At 45.5% G+C, this 21,715-nt stretch overlaps 1 protein-coding gene across 3 annotated transcripts in view; it reads left to right on the forward strand.

Annotated features, from left to right (window-relative positions):
- TMEM63A (transmembrane protein 63A) overlaps nucleotides 1-21,715 on the forward strand; it is a 778,572-nt gene that overhangs the window by 664,263 nt on the left and 92,594 nt on the right. For all 3 annotated transcript variants that reach the window (XM_069608694.1, XM_069608696.1, XM_069608695.1), the window contains exon 21: nucleotides 9,104-9,219. In XM_069608694.1, coding sequence (XP_069464795.1) covers nucleotides 9,104-9,219 — 116 coding nt within the window. The remainder of the gene's footprint in view (nucleotides 1-9,103; nucleotides 9,220-21,715) is intronic.

Consider the following 21,715-nt stretch of genomic DNA (forward strand, 5'->3'; position numbering starts at 1 on the left):
AGATGACCCCCCCCCATGCAGAGGGACCCCTCGCCAGCCCCCAGAGAGCCGCGCCATGGCCCAGCAGGAGCGCACCCCGCCCGCCGCCGTGGAAATTGTGGTTGTCTTGTACTGGGCGCACACCTCAGGGAATTTGTGAAGTGCCCCCTACACAGTGCGAGCCACAGAGTAAATGCGCCTGGACCCAATAAGTCCCAGCAATGCTTCATTGCAGTGATCCTCGGCCCCCTCTCCTCAGAGATCCAGATCAATATTATAGTTCATTGTGCGTGGTGGGGAGGTTGTTTTGGATTACATTGGCCCACTTGCCTATTAGCAGGATATGTGGTTCACAAAAATAAAGTGACACGCCTCAGAGAAATGTCTAACGTAACTCCAGATATGTTCCGACGAGGGTGTGCAGCCTCCCCCTCAAAGCTCTATGTTGTAACAGGACCCAGAGACTTCACACGACCCTTGGAACTCCGGGGAGGTGGCTGCTAATTTAGTATATCAGTCAATGGCGAGGGTGGGATTATGCGGGTGGGCACTGCGTTGTGAGCGTCATAAAGCTGTAGCGCCAAGAGGACCTGTACTCTGAGATATCCCGCCAACAGTGCACTCGTGTCCTAGGGGTATGCTCTCAATAGTGCTTGCGGTATACTTTCTCCATCCTTTGAGGTGTCTATGTGGTACTCATGCTGCGTCCCATCTGCGGATGCCAATTAGCAGTGGCCGTGTGATTATCAGTGTCCCTGGGCGACCCCACCTTTCTCCCGGGCTAGAATGGTAGAGTGGGTGGCTTGCAATAAACAATGAAATCCAAAGTATGTCCTGAGTGGGGCGCCGCTAACCCCACTCCCCTCCCCCTCTCCTTACCGTTGTAACGGCCACACGGGGAATTGGCAGCACCGCTCGCCTTTCGCAAGTGTACACTCAGGGTTCGCAGGCGCTCGACGTAGCACGGAGTGCCCGCGACCACCCCGCACACTACGGATTCAGGCGGCAAGATCCGCACAGCACGCCAATGGCCTCCCAGCAGCCGGGCCCCTCCTCCCGGGCCTCGGCGAGAGAAGGCAGGTCAGCCCCGCTATACGCACATGAATATTCGGGCCGCCACAACATGAAGATCATGGCACGTACAAAGTTCAAATCTGCTCACAGTGCTCCGAAGTCTTGGTAAATATTTCCATTGATTTTCAGGTGAAACCAGACCGTTTCAGCGAAGTTATTAGTGGTTCTGCCTGGAACGTTGCAGGAGCTCACACAGGAGCCACCATCTCGCTGTGTGCGCTACAGCGCCCCTGTGCAGGGCTTGTTAATGACCCAGCTGTTTTTGAACATCTATTAGCACCCGGGCGTGGGGAGCAGCCAATCGGGTTCCTTGGATTGCGGGCTGAATCTGCTGATCTCAGGCCACGTTTCATGGAACCTGATGGCTGCTTTCCCTGCCCTGCAGCACCATCTTCTTCCCACCCTCCCGTTCCCTTTTTTTTTTTTTTTAACCCCAGCCCCACTTACTTGATTGTGGCAGTGGTGACTCCCGCCGCAGCTTTACTCCGTCTCCCTTTGCCGGGCGCCATGGAAATGGAAGAGGGAATGCGTATGGAGCCCCGCTTTCCAGATCCATGTCGGCCATCTTGTGCCAGTATTCTCATTCAAGGAATGGGGCATGCGCTGCGTTCCGTTTCTTGACTGAAAATACATTTTTCCTGACACCCCGGGATTATGGATCGGAAACACTGGGTGCTAATAGCCTTAACTCCCTCTCTGGCCCGGGCTAGATAGAGACTATACAATGGACCATGACATAATACCATATGTAAGGGTACAGAAGGAGGAGATTGAGACACAGGTGGCAAGGTGTTTGAATTAGACTTTTATTTGACAGGGAAAATAAAGAGAAAACCTAAGTTTTTCCCTGCCTCAGCTAAAACACTAAAGGTTCTGTCAGAATGTCTGTAAATCAGTAGTCCACCATCCTGTGTCAAAAACCCTACTCTGTCCCACTTAAAACTAAACTACAAATAAAGTATACCTTATTGGTCCAAAATAATGGCTCCCTCCTTCTGGACTGGGGATAAAAGTTAACTTCCAGATTTTGGCTTCCCCCTGTCAAAACTGTTCTCCAACACAAAAGGAAAACAGTTTTAAAACCTCTCCTTGGCAGACACACTGCCCATCTCATAATACTCTATATAAGAAAAGTGTTAATACATTTGGTTACCAAGAGAAGGACTCCCTTCTGCTGGTATCTTGGCTTCAGAGTTTGATATAACCAGGGGGAAGCACTCCCATCCCCTGGTCTCTTTTAACTTGGTTTTACAGTTCAGCACCACCAGGTGGAATGACTCCCTTCCCCTGTCCTCTCTTGTGCTTTTAGGCTTCTAAGCAATACAGTTTGCAAACTGATAGGGTCCTCGACCCAGGCTCCCCTCTATGGCCCACTTGGTTCACTATGCTGCAAAGTACTCTCACACGGAAGATGACTTGTAATTTCCTTCTGTTTTGGGGGCGTGGGTCCCAGACCCGTACCTCTATGCTTTTAGGGTCTTGCAGATTTGGTTTACTTTCCTGCCAAGTACTGCCAGTGAGCTTATCAATATTTCTGTAATGAGGAACTCCCACTCTCAGGACTGCAGCGTGGTGGATTGGGTCCTCAATCCTTCGCTGCTGGCAAGTGGGCTTATATCCACCACTGTAGCAAGGGACTCTCCCTCTGTGATTCTCTTGATATGATAGGTTATTTATAACGTGCTTAATACCCAGAGGATTCTAAGCGCTTACAGGGGATCGACCCTGTGTTGCTCCGTGTCGTCTTGCTTCCAAGGCAAGCACGTTACCCCTAAGCTATCCTCCGAGAATCTTGCTTCTAGTAGGGATCCTGGTGACCAGTGGGTTTCACCTGGCCACTGTGATGATGATGAGGAGAAGATTATAGGTCGTCCATCCCTGGGGTGCCACACTAGTGACTGGACTACACGAGGTTCTAGGGACAGCTACCTACGCCAGTTCAAGGGGCCCTTCCACTTCACCTCTGGATCTCCCGTGCCAGCCCTTACCTTGTCCATGGCTTTGGCATGACCTCGTGGCTACCAGAGATAGCAGACAATCAACTGAGCTTCCCCGGCATCTGGTATCTGCTGCGCCGGCAGGACAGCATTCCCTGCTGTAGACTATGTTTGCTTGCCTCTTCACCGATACTCTGTATTGGTCCGCACCTGCCAACGCATGGCCGACTACCGGCATCCTCTGAGCTCCTCTCCTTCTGGCCACGAACATGAGTTTGAAACTCCCGCGTTTGGTGCACCACGCAGCTGCAGTCACTCACTGCTGCCTGTTCTGCTGTCGCTAGTCCATTATTGTTTTTTATAAATCGTTGCCAGCTGTGTCTGTCCTTTGTCTGTTTCCTATGTTCTTCCTCCAGGACTACGCAGGGCCAACTCGTCCCAGTACTTACATGGTTAGCACTCCCGCTGTTCTCCCTTGTCCCAGTACCTTCTACTTGGAGATAATACATAGAGGTAGAAGAAGGAGAGAGGTGAGAGGTGAAAGAAGGGGAAAGAGACGTTGAAGATGTAATGGGTAGTTTGGGGCTACACCCCAGGTAGTCATCCTTGTCCACAAGTGAGGAGTTTTCTCCCATGAGGGCCTCCCTCATAAAACCACCCCTAGGGGGACTATTGGGTAGCGGCTACACCTCTCTAGCCTCATGAGAAGGGGCTCCCCCTTGGGGTGAAGTGACGATGCCTAGTGATTCATCACACATAACGCATAGCAATAAGAAACCTTGGGCGCGCTTCAGACAAAAACATCCTGCCATGCGCACTTGGGGATTGCTGAGAGTGAAATCAGATGACTGCTAGTTTTTTTGCAGCAGGGCAGTGGGAATCCAACATCAGTGACACAAAAAAATTCACCAACTAGCAAATAATCCAAATCCCATCGAAGGTTGGTAAGTGTCTTTAATGGTAGTTAGCAAAGCAGCATACAAACATCCACAGAACAGGACAATATGAAAAACCCCAGATTCAGACATCCCGACTGAACACTCTGCAGCAACCACTCTTCCCCTTCCCTGTTTACATACCTTCTATATGAACACAAAACATAATCGTCTATGGAAGGGGCATACCAAGCAAAATTCGATGGCCACAGAATGCAATGTATATGGGCATCTCCACCTGTTATACATGGTTCTCATAATAGAGCATACTAACATCAAATACCTTCTTACACCTGGGTGTGGGCACATTGCAACTTGAAGCGGACAGATTCAGACACATTTTCAGCAAGTCAGCAGGTTCTGGCATAGCTACGGTTCTCACGGCTCAGGCAGTGCCTGGTCTGCCTAATGTTGCTAATTCCACACACTGAAGCCATCTCGCCAGCGAGGCGGCGTTCGCGTTCTACTTCTCGCTTTTCTGAGCCAAAGTGGAACTAAGTAACAAGTGGGCAATCTATGAAGCGGGCTGCTTCTAACAGTGTCCTTGGTGTACATTTGGTTAAGAAATGCGCACGACGACATAGGGTTATACTGGTTTGAGGCTGTGCATCATAAATCCATATGGCAACACAAACGAAGCTTAGCTTTGCGTGTAAGGCATAGAAGGCATTAAATGAATGCCAGCCTATGTATCTTCCACCACAACCCTTATTACAATACCCTGGTTCTCCAGCGTTGGTATCTTTCATGGATTCACATGCTGTGAATATGCCCCCTCGTCAGGCTGGGAACCTGAGGTTCCATGAATCCATGAAAGATACCAACGCTGGAAAAATGGAGTTATAGGTAAGAAACTACTCCCTTGTCCAGCATTGGATCTTTCATGGATTCACATGCTGTGAATATTCCCCGCCTGACGACGGGGAATATTCACAGCATGTGAATCCATGAAAGATACCAACGCTGGAGAAATGGAGTTACAGGTAAGAAACTACTCCCTTCCCTGCCAGTACACTGCCATGACAACCTCATATTTTCTAATTACTACATTCAACTCTTGGATCACACATGATTAGTGGTAACTTTGCAATACTTAACAAAATCACACTGGCCCTGACAACACCAAGAACCATTAATGCTCTCCTCCTTGGAAATCCTCACGTGCAGACCCCTAAGTGCCATGAAACATATCTCTGGAAAGTCAACAAGCCCATTACATAGCCACCCACTACCCTGCAAAACGTCTCTTCTTTCTGTGTTGGGCGTGGAGCCAATGTGTCAATGTGCCAGGAGATCCTTTTTGAACAGGAGGACATTTAAGGAAGTGAGTGTGGCTCCAAAGGGAGATGGAGAGCATGCATTGATGAGAGCAGATTCTAGGTATTTTCTTCATGATTGTCTTCAATAAAGGTACTGGCAGTATAAGATAATCGGTGTCATATCCCGTTATAACATTCATGTAACCACTGCCACTCTACTACCCATCCCAACAAACTCCAGTGGTACCCTACCTGCAGCAGTATTAATAAAAGCGCTAAATGTAATGCACTACTCTTTCTTTTTTTTTCTTATCCCCTACAACCCCTGACTCCGGTTACTGCGCTCAAGGAGAGCGGGGGACACCCCCGCAATCCCTGCTCTGCTTGGGATCTAATCGGAGTCAGTATTTTGTGCAACCCCAAAATCACAGTGACTGCTGGGGCACACACCTCAGGGCGGGATTTTAGTACAATTCCAAAGAAATCAATGCATTAAACAATATTTGTATTCTAAAAATTGCAGGTTTGAAGGGATGAAAGCCAGTGAACTGTGAGCTCTCTCCAAGCTGTATTGGTCCCTGATCCTTGGGTGCAGACCTGGTTCCTTTTTCACCAAGTGTGCACTGTAAAAGTGTGACCTGGAGGCTCTCTCCAAGCTATATGGGTCCCTGACCCTTTGGAGCTCTAATTTTGTCACATTAACGATTGCCAGGACCTTGTTGCCAAAGCTGACGCAACATTTTGTGAAACTCCTGAGTCTCTCCACCAAATAATGCACACAAAAATCTGCACCTCTGTCCTCCTGTAAAGGTTTGTAGTGCTCTGGAACCTAATGATAGCATTTTGGATTGTTTCAAAATCTAAGGATAGGAAAGAGGGAAATGTAATGTTAAATCTAAACAACTGTCCCTGAACAACCCTAGCTGTCCATGACCTCCATGTTGAAAGGTGGATGTGCAAAAGTGCCACAATCCAAAATGAGACCTGTAAAGTTCGATTTCTCGTTTTTCTGTTGTTTAGTGTAAAGGTCGACTTCCACAAACCGACCCTTTGAAAATAGATCATTTTATTATTTTTGACAATACTGACATGTTTTTGATGCAGTCTCCCACCATGCCACCTGCTCTACCTAACAACCCTTTTCCTCTTCATTTTGAATGTATGCTTTTTTCTCTCTCCCTTACATTTTCCCTTACACTTAAAATGACAAACTTTATCTTGACATTTGGACCTTTAAACATTCAAGTGTATATCAAAGGTTGACCAGGAAATACCTTTAAAAGGATGTTTACCTTTAGACTTGCTGCCCTTCTACTGCTCGTCCTAATTTCGAGCAGTCTGATTGAATCTAGTTGTTGTGACAAATTCCTAGATGTTGTCACTTATCCCAGAGGGAAAGACCCTTCCCATGAGGCCAGGGAGGTGAGGCTGCTACCCGATAGTGCCCTTGGGGGTGCTATAATGCGGAAGGATCTTATGGGGAGGGACTCCCCTTCAGGGATGAGTATGACCATCTAGTGTGCAGCCCTTGTAACATCAAGAAATCCCTACACCCTCTAACCACTCCCTCCTTGAAAAACCTCTTTGTAGAGAGTAAACCGATGTGCTGCTATCATGTACAGATCTATAGGGAAAGAACTGTGACGAAGAAGAGGCATACAGATATGACACGCACTTCCCAGAACCGAGAGCAACAGTCTAGTCTCCCATGAGGAAATGACACTTGAACACTTTAAAAACCGAAGGAGGACAACTGAGAGAGAGAACACGACTGGTAAGCCATACAGAGTGGAGATGCTGTGAGACGTAGAAAGTTGGAATCCTGAGACCAGAGGACCTGTCGGAAAAAGAAGGAAAGCCTGTCCGATCCCAGAGGAGAAGTATCGCGCACAGCTCTGGCTGCCGAGAGGAATGGTAACCCTCCTCCGAGAAGTCAGACAAGCAAGTCCTTGGCAAGTGTTGAGACCTTAGTCATCAGCATGACGCTGAGTCGCCAAAAGAATGCAAGTGAATCTGAGAAACCAGCTAAGTCAACAAGACACTGCTTCCAGTCCCAGCGAGGTCCGGAGAGGTGCTGCGAATCCCTACAACATAACGAGAGGCACGGATCTGCCGGCGGGGACACGAGTGAGGTAGGTTAGAGGATCTTTGTGTGGTCCCTGGTGTAATCCCCATTAAATGAACATTGAGAGAATGGTCAAGGACCCCAAAGGACTATTTGTGCATCAGAGGAAATCTTCCTCGTGTCAGAAAAAGGAACATAACCACTGACCACCAGAGAACGGTTAAGGGCCCCAAAAGTCAAAAGGACTATTTTTTTTTATTTTTATTATTGATTTAGTGAAAAATATACTTATCAACCTTTCAATGTTACAAAATTAGTATGTCAATGTTAAAACAATTATTTCATTATGACCCGCCTAGGTACAGAATACTAACAAGATTCTTACAGTCTATAAATCCCAGTGTTAGTTATTGCTTATTTTTCACAAAATGTCTAAGAACAATAAAAGTACTATTTGTGCATCAGAGGAAATCTTCCTCGTGTCAGTGGATGTAACAGAACCACTGGTGATCAGCGAAACCTGGGTCAAGGATCCACTGGTGATCAGTGAAACCTGGGTCAAGGATCCAAGTCCCACCAAAGACATGAGTCATCTTCCTCGTGGCAGTACTTGGTAGGTTAGTGAACCAGGTCTGCCGACCGAAAGAAGAACAGTCCACAGTAGCTATTGTTCCTCATGGAACCTCTAATAAACTCCTAAACAGTGTTCATATAAACCATACTTATTGTCTTATTTCCTAGCGAAGCACCAGACCTAACTATTTTCACTACTTTTCTACTTTCTGAAAGAACAACAACCTGTTTCTGGGACCCAGGCACAATTGCAACACAGAAGAGTATCCAGCAGAAGGGAGCCATGCCCCCTGGTTCTAGTGTGATTGGTACTCCGTGAAGAGAAGCATCAGGGGGAGGTAGTTACCCTGATATCCAGTACTAAAGGAACCTTTTAATCAGGTGAAGGGAGACATTCCTGATACATAAACCACCCAGGAGGAGAAGGCTTATTGGGCTTGTTTTCTTTCCCCCTGATGAACACTGTTTGACCTTTGCTGTATTGAGAACCCGCCAACCAGGGGAAAGGAGTCATTCCCCCTGGTGAGATGAGAACTATTGAAGTTCCTGAAGTGAACTGTGATCACAAACCCAGCAGAAGAGAGCCATTCTGCTGGGCAACAAACAGTTAACTTCATCTACTTTAGTTATAAGTGTGAGGGACAGAACTAGGGATTTTGACACAGGACAGTGGGCATTTAAGTTAAACAGACATTCTGACAGATCCTTATTCGTCTTTTAGTTGAGGCTGCGAAACCCCTCATAGAAATAGGGACATTTAAGCTGGTTTTCCTTTTTTTTTGAGAGAAGAATAAAAGTCTCTGCCAACCATCATGCCACCTCTGTATCAGTCTCCTCACTCTGCACCCTTACACTGTGCATACCCATCTATGTTTGCTTTTACATGGGATTGTTGGAGAAAACAGCAAGAAATCCATATAGTGCAGATTGCATTGGCATGTTGCACGAAAAGAAGATAGTTGTGTTATAAGTAGTCTATTTGAAAAATGGTGACTCTCTATGATGATTCTCCTAGGGAGCTGAGAATTCATAGAATACGATGTTCAATTGAAAATTCAGAACACAGGTGGTGACCTTGTCTTGCCAAATCAAAATGTTTTCAATTCCCTGTATCAAGCGCCAAGGAGGCCTCAAAGGGGCCTAGATAAGCTTTCGTAGTTGGGAATTTGCAGTGTTCTGATGTGACATAAAGATCTTAAAACCAAAATCATTTTTCATAATTGTACCAAAATATTTCTCCATCACAAAGTGCTCATCATTTGTTTTTTGTGTCTGTTTCAGGTTTTCGGTCATCCACATCACTTTTTACGTTGCTGATCCTGGTGATGACAATTTTTGTCTGCCTGTTTTATACCTGCTTCGGCTGCTTCAAACACTTGAGCCCGCTCCACTACAAGGTAACGGGAGTGCGTTCTGATTATGAAATTGTAAAGAAATGGTGATGAATCATGCATGTTTCTTGCTTGTCCCTGTAAATATGTTGGTGGCAATGTGCAACATTGTAAACACTAAAATAATTATTCAAAATACATGCAAACCAAAGAAAATGGACCATGGTCCTCATTTGTGAAGAAGGGAATTGTGATGAATCCTTGAATGTTGTCCCTTCTTCCCTCCGGGTAGCCCCTTCCAATGAGGCCACAAAGCTGAGGCTGCTATCTGGGGGGTGCTAGATACTCAGTGGGTGGAACTCCTGGGGAGGTATCCCCCTATTGGACTAGGGTTGACTGTCCGAGAAGAAAGCGATATGCCCAAAATATATCCCCACCTTTCCGTAATCCCACATACTTCCATGTACGATAGATGATTTGGCCTACCTAAAATGTACTGAGACAAAGAAGAATAGCGACTTCCTATGTGAGTCATATGCAGGTACTGGGACGAAGAAGAGAACATGTAGCCCAGTTGAAGATGAGAACATGAATACTGAGACGAGGAAGAAATGCTGAGGGATGCAGAGTGCTCAGCGGAACCAACCGGAGCGGTCTAGTCACCTTAAACAAGGTTTTTGGCTACTGAAAATAAAAAGGAAAGGAGGACAATCCAACCTGTCAGTTCCTCCCCAGAGGCACCAGAGGCGAATTCCCAGCATCAGACGGCGAGGCTGGGGGCCTGGATGAGCTTGAAGATTTGGGAATGTGCAGTTTTCTGATCTGATATACAGAAACCCGGCGTCCCTACCTGCTCTGCTGAGGACCGGCAGACCGAGACTAGCAGGAGAAGGAGAACCAGGCGTGAAAGAACACTGTGTGACGCTGACGATTGGTTTCACGCATCTCGGCTCTGAGGAAGTGCGGCAGAGCTGCCAGAGGCAGCACCAAACATAGGAGGCTGAGAAAAGCTGTTTGGAGAGACAGAGACGTCTGATACCGACGACACGGATCAGGAGCCCGACAAACAAGGCTGCCTGGGTCCGTAAAGGGTTCTGGGACCCAAGTAATAGAAAATACAATAACAGAGTCTGGGACTCAAGCAAGAGAAACTACAATAACAGGGTCTCTGACCCAAACGAGAGAAACCAAATAGACGGGGTCTGGCACCCAAACAAGTGAAACCATGTTAACGGGGTCTGGGTCCTGACCAAAAGAAACCACATAGAAGGGGTCTGGGACCCGACCAAAAGAAACCACATAGAAGTGGTCTGGGACCCAAGCAGTACCTGGCAGGGGAGTATACCAGGACTGCCTGTCGAACCACTGAAAGGGCTCCACCATATTAACAGGGTCTGGGCCCGAACAAAAGAAACCAAATAGAACGTGGTCTGGGACCCTTGGCAGTACCTAGCATGCAAGTATACTAGATAAAAGCCTGAGGATAGCCGGATGAAGAGAGACATTTCCACCTGTGTTGAACTGCCAAGAAAGACCTGAGAAAGGACTGTGGAAGGCAAATATTCCCCCATCTTTGTGAACATTGTTATAAAGGCAAAGAGAAGGGCGTCATTCTCTTGGCATTGTGAGAAACCTGAGAAAGGCCAGGAGAAGGGAGTAATTCCCCCTGGTATTGTGACCATTGCAAGAAGCTTGAGACGGGTCAAGGAGAGGGAGTCATCGTCTTGACGTCAAGGTTTTGAGTTGGAACTTTGCTCATTTTCAATCTGGAACTTTGCGTGGTGCCTTTTGAAAGGGACCATAACCTGGGAAAGGGAGACATTCCCTCAGAAAAAAGTCCCTCCAGACTATTGGCATGGTAGTCTGCTCTGCAGAAGAAGGGAGACTTTCTGCTACAGTAAAGAGACTCACTAACCTTTTATCTTTAGTTCGAAGTGTAAGGGAAGAAAATAGGTTTTGACACAGGACGGTGAACTTTTTGTTACGGACATCCTGACATACCCTTAGTATTAAATTGAGGCAGAGAAACCCCTCTTATAATAGGGATAGTTAGTGTTTACCTCCTTTATTTTCACTGAATAAAAGTCTTTAGCAACAATCATGCCACCTGTGTCTCAGTCTCCTCCTTCCACACCCTTACAGAATTCAATGAACAGAACTTGCGAGGCAGTAAAGGTAGCACATAGCATCGTATCATGCAATGCAAATGTGCATGTGCTGGAATTGGTATGTGAATGGGCCATTATGTTTTTTGTGTGGGTGCCAATAATTGGTGAATGCAGAAGAATATTTAAAACGGTTGGTAGCATGTCCTGCAGTATATGTACTCATACTGGAAAGCTTTCAGGAGAGTTCATTGTGAGAACAATGTGGAAAATGTCTAAGGGCCTCATCACGAGTTGGGCGGTATTCTGGGGGTAAATCCGCCGGAATACCACCACTTGGTCTGGCGGACTTACTTAATTAGAAGTGGCGGTGTGAATCCACATTTTTTATGAGTCCATAGGACTCTATGGGGCTTTTTGGGCAGAATTACAGCAGTAGTAATTCTGCTGTGGTAATTCCACCAATTGTGCCAATTTTTCAATGGAGAGTTGGGGGATTAGAGGTAAATCCATCATTGCAGGGCCATGCTCGAAGTATAGTGGAGCGGGAACCTAGTGTAATTCCGTAACCGCTATAATGAGGCCCTTACAGGTCTAATGTATCTGTCGGTGTGCACTGCATGTTTAGTAAAGGCAAAAGAATAAGTATGATAGATTGACAACTGAGCATGCAATACATATGTTAAGTGGAAGACAGGAAGGTGTGATGTCAAAAAGTAAATCATAAGTGTGATGCTGAAAAGAATGCGAAAAAAGTTGTCAGCCAAAAATAAATCTCAAAAATAGCAGCAAAATGGTACATTTTAAAGAGTATGACACATGTATTTAAATTATCCTGTGCCACAAAGAACATTAATGCTGCAAATGTGAATCTAGTGCTTCAGTTTAACACTTTTGCCTAATGTGGCATTACAGCCTGTGGGTATGGGTAGGGGTGCAACATGGTTTATTGGGCCACAGCCAAATTATGCGCCTGAGGATAAGGGATGATTATTAAGGTTTATTGAGCCCCATCTAGGACGGTGATAAGTAGTATGGTCCCTGAAGGCCCAGGTAAATGCCTGAGCCCAGTGTGAGAAACCAGAAGACTCATGCCCTAACTCTCCTTGCAAATTCCTACCAAGTACTGAGAAGAGGAAGAGGCAACTAGAAGCCATGCACACTTCCTATTACCAACACCACTCTAGTACTGAGACGAAGAAGAGCGGTGTAAGAACAGGCGGTACTGAAGGTCAGGTATATTCCATTAATTGGACTCATTATACCCAGGCAATTCAGGTCACTAACACACACCTGAGGCCCCTTAATAGGGCAAAGCTGTATAAAGGAAGGAGAAGTATCCATGTGCAGGGAGAAGGAGAACAGCTGGGTTGAAGCGAGACTAGGCAGTCTGAAGACCATCAACGATCCTGGAAGATCTACAGGACCCAGGGAGAACGGGTCGCGTGGCGTTCACAGGACTGGGAGCCTTCAAAGTGGAAGGCAGGCAGACGGAGCTGCCAGACAGCTAACCTGCAGCAGAAAGGATCTGGGAACTGAGGGAAAGCGGCCTGCGTTTGTTGCGAGGAACTGGGAAGCTGGCCTGTGCAAGGATGTACCCGACGAGTGAGCAGAGCAAATGCAGTCTGCTTCCCAACTACGGAAGAGGTGATCAGGAGCATTTGGGACCATTGCTGGAGAGACGCGAATAGCCGGTGAGTGTCAGAGGACACGGGAAGACCGAAGCACTCCCGTTGGACCGCAGGCAAGTAACGGTCCATTAGCACAAGTGAATACGAATTATATTGAATCCTGAACTGAATGGAAATTGTTATTTGATTAAGAACAAGTGATAATACCAAATGAACATGTAGAAGTTAAATCGACATAGTGAATGTCAAATTGTTTATCAACAACATTATGAACAGAATTAAATCGAGCTGCAAATTGAACAAATATTGAAGTAGTCGAACTACAAATGTGAGGAAGATATATGAACTTGTGGCAAAGCAAAGACTGGTGCAGAGAAGCGTTCCACTAGCCAAAAGGAAACCCAACTGTGTAAAACCCAAAGCCCAAGGCAGAAGAGCCTGTGAAGGGCCAATGAAACTGAAAGGGGAGACTTATGGTTGCCCAACCTGTAATGAATGGACCGTGCCGTTTAACAACAGCACCTAGACCAAGGAGCTCTCTACTGTGACACAGTTATCCTGAATCATGCCAAGCAGAAGCATATGGTCCATGGTTGCGTGGCCTGTATTGGGTGGACTATGTGTTCTGATAACTGCGCCTAGACCAGGGGGCCCTAAATGATGACCAGTAAAGGACATTGAGAGTAAGCCAACTGTTAGCTAATTGAAAATGCAAGCCAGAAGGCAGATCAAGTGAACCTGTTGTTCTTGCATTGAATGAGTGACTTTAGAATAAGAACTACATTGAAATCTTGGGGCAGGGACCCCTGAGAATCAAAGGAACTGAGAATCGTTGTCTTGGGGAAGGGAACCTCGAGATCTTCTTTTTGTGTGAACTGTACCATATTGAACTTGGGGCCAGGTTGAACATTTCCATTTTTATACTCCAGTAGCTGCCCTCTCCAATGCATGAGATGGGAGTCCCAAGCATAAAAGGCTGGATGATGTCTAATACATTCTTGAATGTATTCCAGACAAACACAATTGCCTTTCAAGAGGTGGCATGCGGCTGCCCAAGCATAGACCCTGGTCAGCTTTGGGCACTTATGGTAAGGGAGTTGACTTGTTTCCCTTGATACAAGTGATGGCTGTTGTGTAGTAATGAGAGGAAGAAAGGAGGAGCAATAACATATGTCACACAGTTTACTCAATGAGTTTGGGACTGTGTGTAGCGACAGAGGTAAGAGTGTGTTTGGGAGTCTTGGACGAGGCTCGCTAATGCCAGATCAGGTGTTCTCAACAGTGTTATCACGCTCAGATCCATATTGTACGTTTCCTTGTTTGCCCTCTCAGGAGCACATCTCTGAGGTGCTCATAGTTAAGGAGGGTCTGATGTAAGAGACAGTCTAATTAATTAGGGCGTGCCACAAACGTGCTGGAGAAGAAGTTGACAACAGGTTTTCTTGGCATCATGTTGAAATGCCTGACAGTTGTTGAATTGTACTATGGGATTGCGGTTGTACGCTGAGCTTGTGCTGGTGCCTAGGACGTCTCCCAGTTATTGAGTTATGTAAAGTATCGCAATTCTACATTTCAAAGCACTACTCACAATTTATTATAGGAGGAGTTCAGGTGGTGAAGAGTTGTCAGGAGGAAAAGAGCGTCCCTTTGACCCTGTGAGACATAGGACAAGTGTGATCAAGAATAATGCCATGATCATGTACTGTTGCTTAAAAGATTTGTATTTCAATATTTTATACAAGTACCGTCCAACTGAAGCAAAACTATGAATCTCACTCAACGGACAATAACAACAGTGGGGTGCAGGAGAGTGCAGCTGGTGGCGGGGAACCTGTTGGAGACATTGCCTGTTGCTACACAGACCTTAATTGCTGTGGTGCAAGCTCGAGCCGCCACGGAGCACAGCCACAGAGTGCAGCAGAGTGTGTGAGTGTGCAATTGGGCTGCAAGTGGTGCAGGTATTCTCTGTGGCAACTTATATTACATACTATCGAAAACCGTTTGCCTACTTCAAGATTTCCCCTGTTTACATACTTTGAATCAGGGAAGCATGTATGACTTAAGAAATAAGCCTTTAGTGTCTATGTTTACAGAGAAACCAGGGGCTGCAAGAGTGGAGATGACTACTCCACACAAATCTCGGGAGCTCATCAGAGCCGTTAACATGACACAGAATAAAATGGACAGCCCTGTCAGCGTCAAGACACATAATTACACTTTATCCTGGACTTCAATATAAATTAAAGTACAGATTTGTTAGGGCCTCGTAGACTTAGCTTGGGGATCTAAAAACAACTGAGTTTACTTTTCATTATGGAGTTAAGAGCCTGCAAGGCACATCAGAATGTGTTGCACATAATCTTACTGAGCAGGGGCGGGATCATGTGTCACCAGACGGCCATGCTCCTTTAATGCATGGAATGGGTTCTCTGGGCCGCTTGTCTGATTCTCTAGCGATTTTTGCGGACAATGAGTAGATAAATGATTCTTCTATGGACTCGTCTACATCATCCCAATTATGTAGGTCTGTAGCTGGCCTTCCCACCTTTAAAACCTTTTAGGAATGTTGTACCTCATCTACCACAGCACTACATTTTGTAAATTCACTGGTAAATGTTTTCGACACGTTAAGTCTCGAAGTAAAAAGTCACACTAAGCTGCTGTATCCCATAATGACCAAGATTGAGGAAAATGAGGGAGCAAACCGAACAAAGAACATTGTAGGCACCGAGGATAACATCTCTTCTCCAGCACCTAACTATTCTATATTTATTTATTTATTTGGATTTGTAGAGCGCAGAGCGCACTAACAGCCCAAAGGAATCAAGGCGCTGTTGCATGAATTCGTCTTAGTTACAGTCCGAGTAATTTGCTCATGGTTACATTGAGCTTGCAGTAAGACCCTCTTTGTAGAGAGTGTTGAAAGTACATTCCCACATATACATACATGTTCTACATATCATTTGTAGAGCATTAGCACAGCAAATTGTTAGGAGTTGCATGATAGTCGGGCGGGAGTGATCTTCTACCTAGGGGGTACTTGAGAACTAGTTTAGTTAAGCAGCATGGTTTTTAGAGATTTCCTGAAGGCCAGGTGTGACTCAATAATCCTCATGTGAGGTGGCATTGAGTTCCAGTGCTTGGCTGCTAGGAACTGAGGAACTAGACCCACCAGCCCGCATTCTCTGTGTTTTTGGAACGGAGATCTTGTTTGTGGAAGCAGTTCTTATGGGTCTGGTTGAGATTGGCTTGACAATTCTTTGAGTAAGGTATAATGCTGCCAGGTTAGGGACACATTTATGTGTCAGAGCAAGGGTTTTAAAGACAATCCTCTCTTTAATGGGGAGCCAGTGCACCAACTTCCTGGCTTCGGTGATGTGTTCTCTTTTGGAGATACCGGTAGCTGCCCTCAGGACATTGTTTTGGACGGTTGGGAGTTTAGTAATGTTTTTCAAGGAAGTCACTACAAAGAGTGCATTACAATAATACAGCCGCGATCCAATAATTGCTCTTGCAATTGTGAGACAGTTCTGTTCTGATAGAAAGGGCCTGGCTGCATTAAGGAGTTAAGAATGATAGGCCGATGTCGACGCGATGGCATTGACCTGCCTGTTCATGGAAAGGTCAGATTCAAGGTAGACCCCCAGGGTCTTGACAGCTTTCGAGACAGTGATAGGAGTGTTATCAATCATGAATGAGCTGTATTGTACATCTAGTTTCCTAAGGGTAGCCGAGGACCAACTAGTAGGAGCTCGGTTTTCTCACCATTTAGGCATAACCAGTTTTCTGCCATCCAGGATTGGATAGTTGAGTATATGCACTTCAGGGTAGCTCTGTCAGCCTCATAGTCACCAGTTAGTGGGATAATGACCTTTGTGTCATCAGCATAATTGGTGTATGTGATGCCCAAGGTGTCCAGGATGTGGAACAATGGCCTTGTAAATAGGTTATAGAGTGTAGGAGAGAAACATGAGCCCTGGGGGACTCCACATTTAATATTGCTTGTATGTGCACAGGCTAAATCAGAAAAGACTTTCATAACCCTTCCTTGGAGGAACGAGGTGATCCATGCAATGGCCTTCGGGGAGAAGTTGGCAGCGCATGAGAGATGATGGCAAAGGGTCTTATGATCCACCAGGTCAAATGCTGCTGATAAATCCAGCAGTAAGAGGAGAGCGAGGCTGCCTGCATCACTGAAGTCGTCCAGTTGATTTTTTAGGTCAAGGAGAGCCGATTTGGTGCCGTGTCCTGGACGGAAACCTGGCTGTCTAAGGCCAAGGAGATTATGGTCCTCAAGGAATTTCTGGACCTGCAGGTAGGCTGCTTTGTCCAGAATTATTAGTAGGAACCATTCTACCTGAAAGAGATAATATGGTTGCCCCAGGCTGCACTAGATGGGCGCCCCAAGATGATATTACTAGGATGGAGGATGTGGCGAAGGGCATGTAAACTGATGGGGAACCCACTCCCGTGCTCCCCTCAGGTACCGCTAGTAGCACTGGCGGGCGGGAAGAACAGCTGAGGATGATAATCAGGAATCACTGGGAACCGGCTGGCGTAGTGACAATGGGGGATATCTGGCAGGAGGGCACTATAACAGATTTTGGGGAATTAGGGGCGGAAACTGAGCTACAAACCAGCCAGTACATCACGTACCATAGATTGGTGCGAAGGATCAAGAGAACGTGGTCAGAATTGGTGCTTGAGGAAGAACCAGACGCTACTGTAGATGTAATATATGATATAGCAGAGGGGGGGCACGAGATATCTAGGATATACGAGATGATGATGTCCAAAGTAGGAAAGGAGGTAGTACAATTGGGACTAGACTGGGAGGAGGAAGTGGGGACCCCGATGGAAGATGGGATGTGGGAACGATTCCAAGGGTATCATAAAAAGGTGTCAAGGAACGCAAGACTTCAGCAGATGCAATTATATATCATGCATAGGTCGTACCTGACACCCCAGAGGATAGCCAAGTTTAAAAATGCAGGACGGCAGGCATGCCCTAGATGTGATGAGGAGAATGCGGGCATGGTGCATATGTTCTGGTCTTGCCCGATTATTGGGTGCTTCTGGGGTGAGATCGCACATAAATTGGCAGGAAAAAGTATTAAGATTATGGTGGATAATGTGTGGGCTTGTCTGCTGGGGGGGTTTCATAAGTCGAGGAAACTCAAGCACGTGAGCAAACTGAAGGATCTGGCATATGCGCTTGCGAAGAGGAGAATTGCTAATGGATGGAAGACATGCCACAAACCCCAAGTAGAGATATGGTGGAATGATTTGCAGAAATGGGCGGAGGCGGAAACTATGGCATGGCAAGAAGCCAGCAATGCTGGGGGGGAGGAGGGAACAGAGACTCTCTTGGCCTGGAAACTGCTGATAGCAGAGCTATTTGGGTCTGTGCCGGACTCAATGGACCTCACGGACAGAAACCCCCCATCACAAGATGCAGAATAGAACATTAATAGAAGTAGGCTCGTAAGGGGGGGGGAGGCAAAAGGGAAGCAGTGAGCGCGAGTGCACAATGTATAATGGATATGTTACTGTATACACTGCACGTTTGGTTTGTATTGTTTATTTGAATATTAAAAATAAATTAAAAAAATTATTAGTAGGAACGGGACCCTTCTTAAGGAGGGGGCGTACCCATGCTTCGTTGAGGCCAGTAGGGACATGGCCTGACTGGAAGGAGGCATTAATGAATGTTGTAAGAAACGGGGTCAGGGCGGGAGCACAATCTTTAATAAGTTGCACCAGGCTGGCATCCCCTTTGCAGAAAGAGGGTTTGATCTATTTGAGGGTGGTGCTGACTTCCTGTTCACTCATTTCGTTCCGGGAGGATAGCTCAGCGGCAGCGTGCGCGTCTTGGAAGCAAGACGACATGCAGCAACAACAGGTTCGATCCCCGGGTCCGCGTTTAAAAACCTCTGGGTGTTTAAGCGTGTTATAAATACGTAACTAAGACAAAAAAAAACAAAAAAAAACAAATACGCAACTAAGAAAAAAAAAACAATTCCTGTGACAGCACCTCGATGCCTACAGGCTGTGTGAGCGCTTTATAAATGTAAAATAAATAAATAAATAAATTTCCCTGAAGTGGAACGTAGGAGAGTCGCCAACCTTCCAACTTTGGCTAAGCACCCTTTGATTAGCAAGGATTTTGTCCTGCAGGGTGTTAAGTTTGTCTAACATTGCAGATTGAATCTTATTGCACCAGTCTTAATTTTTGTGAAGGGTCGTTGGGGGGAGTGGGTGTTTCTAACTCCCGGAAGATGGCAAACATTTCTCTAGTCCCTGATTTAGCGTTGGCTATCCTTGAGTTAAATGAGGAGGCTTTCGCTTGGATAATGGCTCTCTTGTATTCTTTAGAGATGATCTGAAATGCTAGTTTGGTGGGCTCCTTAGAGTTGGCTTTCCAATGGGAAAGCGCTGTCCTTTTCCTGGCGCGAAGGCCAAGAAGTTTTTGAGTAAACCATGCGTTGGAGTTCTTAGATCGCTTAGCTTTTTGTTGAGTGAGTGGGGCAATGGAATCAACGGCAAGCGTGATGACTGGCTTGAATGCAAGGGCAGGCACTAGGAGGTAGGTGGTGAGCATCTCCTTGGTGAGCAGATGGGCACTTCTCGTGAGTGCTGAGGGGAGAGGAGTCTGTATCTGACCTGGTCCCTTCATGGTGTCAATTTCGAATTCTATAGAGTAATGGTCAGACCAGGGGATAGGAGAGATGTCCTTCACCCTCATATATCAATTATGGAGATGGACACTCCCCCCACAGACCAATATCTAAATGAGCTAATGAGATTATGCAACCTGCCAAGTCAGGGTGAAGACTCCTTTGTGACCTCAAGATCGATTATATGCATAGAGCCCACCCAGCATGAAGTGGGCATTAAATTGGGTTAAAATAATAAATGTGGGGTAACATCGCACCAGGCTCTAAAACCCCCCAAAAATCAACCAAATTAAAGGACTAATAAAAAATCCTTAAGAAAATTTTTAAAATCAATATCAACGAAAGAAAGGGTGGCCTCTAGTCAGATGGATCAAATCAAGGAGGCTTTTTAAAAGAACTGCAAGCCCTATGTGAGGCCCTATGCCCCGGGACAAACTCTGGGCAGTAAAGGAGGGAGGGAAAAAAGGTTGCCAAGACCATATCCAAGGAGGTAGATCTGAATCAGCGTAAATTAGTACATCGGTAGAGTGTAGCACTTAAACAACCTCATCTTTCAACATGCAACTGGTCTCGCTACACTAGTCTGATAAAGAATTTAAGTTTAGACAAGAGATCTCTGGCCACCAATTATTTTCATTCTCCCTCATGTGATCGAGGAGCCATAGATACTCAAGATGTAGCCATGACCGAAGCGCACAGTTCCTCTTTTATCACAGATGTAGCATGAATGTTCTCAGAATCCCGATTGTTATGAGTCCATAATAACAACGGATGCAAAGTTGACAATGAACCAAAATAACATCTTCGCTCTTGTGTGAACTTTTGTGCCTTCGCTTAGTAACATCAGAGACCGTGCATTGGTGGATTTTGTCGATGACAATCAAACTGATAGAGTGGCGATCGACATCCCTTTGTGCATTATTCTTGATAGCATCCTAGCTGCTACAGATAACTTTGTACAAAGGCAATATGATGTGTCTAAATTCCAAAAGTAGATAAATCAATGACGGAGCATCATTAATTAATAAGCACTATGAGGGAATTAAGAAATCTTGTTCCAGAGGGGTTCATTTCAGATCGTAAGATTTAGATGGTTGAGCTGGAAAATTTCCAAGATACAGAAGCAAAGGATTGGTCATGGTTCACCTTGGCATTAACAGCTGCAACAAAAAAACGAGGTCATGAGTAGGCCAGGTTTTCAGCACACTCTCCTCGTTTGGGATTATTTCTTGGAACTGTAGAGATGTTAAACAATCCACTATTATGCACATTTTTGAGCAACTATGAAATCATCATGATACAAGAAACATGACATTTCACTAAATGGTTACATTACTAATGTGCAATATGCACGGACAGGAATGAAAGTTAGACCGTATGGGGTCTACTTAAAGCAGTTAAGTCAAATTGGCCTACTAACGTCTGTATTCTTGACAACTCTACCTTTGGTATTTTTAGTATTGTATGTTAATCTTGTGTATGGTCACTATGAATTGTTGCTCATTAATGTATATTGGCCACAATCACATTCGGATATAAGATTTTCTCATACAATTGTTGGAAATTCTGACGCATTGGTAGGAACGCTTCCCAAATGGCCATATTATAATAGATGGAAATCTTAATTCAAATTGCTTAATATAACATACTATTTCAACAGATTTAGATACCACATTGTTGTCCTATTTTCTAAAGGAATAGCATAATGTACGACTTTGGATGAATCTTTTCGTAGAATGGGATCTACATAAATTAAATGGAAACACACAGGTGGAGATTATCCCCAAAAATACATGGCATGGAGCTACTGGGGGGTTAATGTATTGATTATGTTTTCGTCTAAGAGGCCCCTATTCCACAACTGTTTGTTTTTCCATTTTTAAAACTGGCAATAGTGACCATGATATTTTAAAGACACAATTCACAGAAGACATAGACATCAAGAAGGTGCTGGGTTCTAAGAACATGTTGATACCAAGGGAGGGGAACTCGGTTGGCTTGGAATTTTAAGACCATTAAAGGATTTAATGACAAAATGGCGAGTAACTTTGATTCATTGTCGATTGAATGGAGAATTCTCACCTGCCATATTTATGGCCTTTGTTAAAGATGTTATTGAGCCTAATATTGTTTGCCATTAATTTTATCG

Source organism: Ambystoma mexicanum, chromosome 4q, assembly GCF_040938575.1.
Source record: "Ambystoma mexicanum isolate Mex_15411 chromosome 4q, UKY_AmexF1_1, whole genome shotgun sequence".
Lineage (NCBI taxonomy): Eukaryota > Metazoa > Chordata > Amphibia > Caudata > Ambystomatidae > Ambystoma > Ambystoma mexicanum.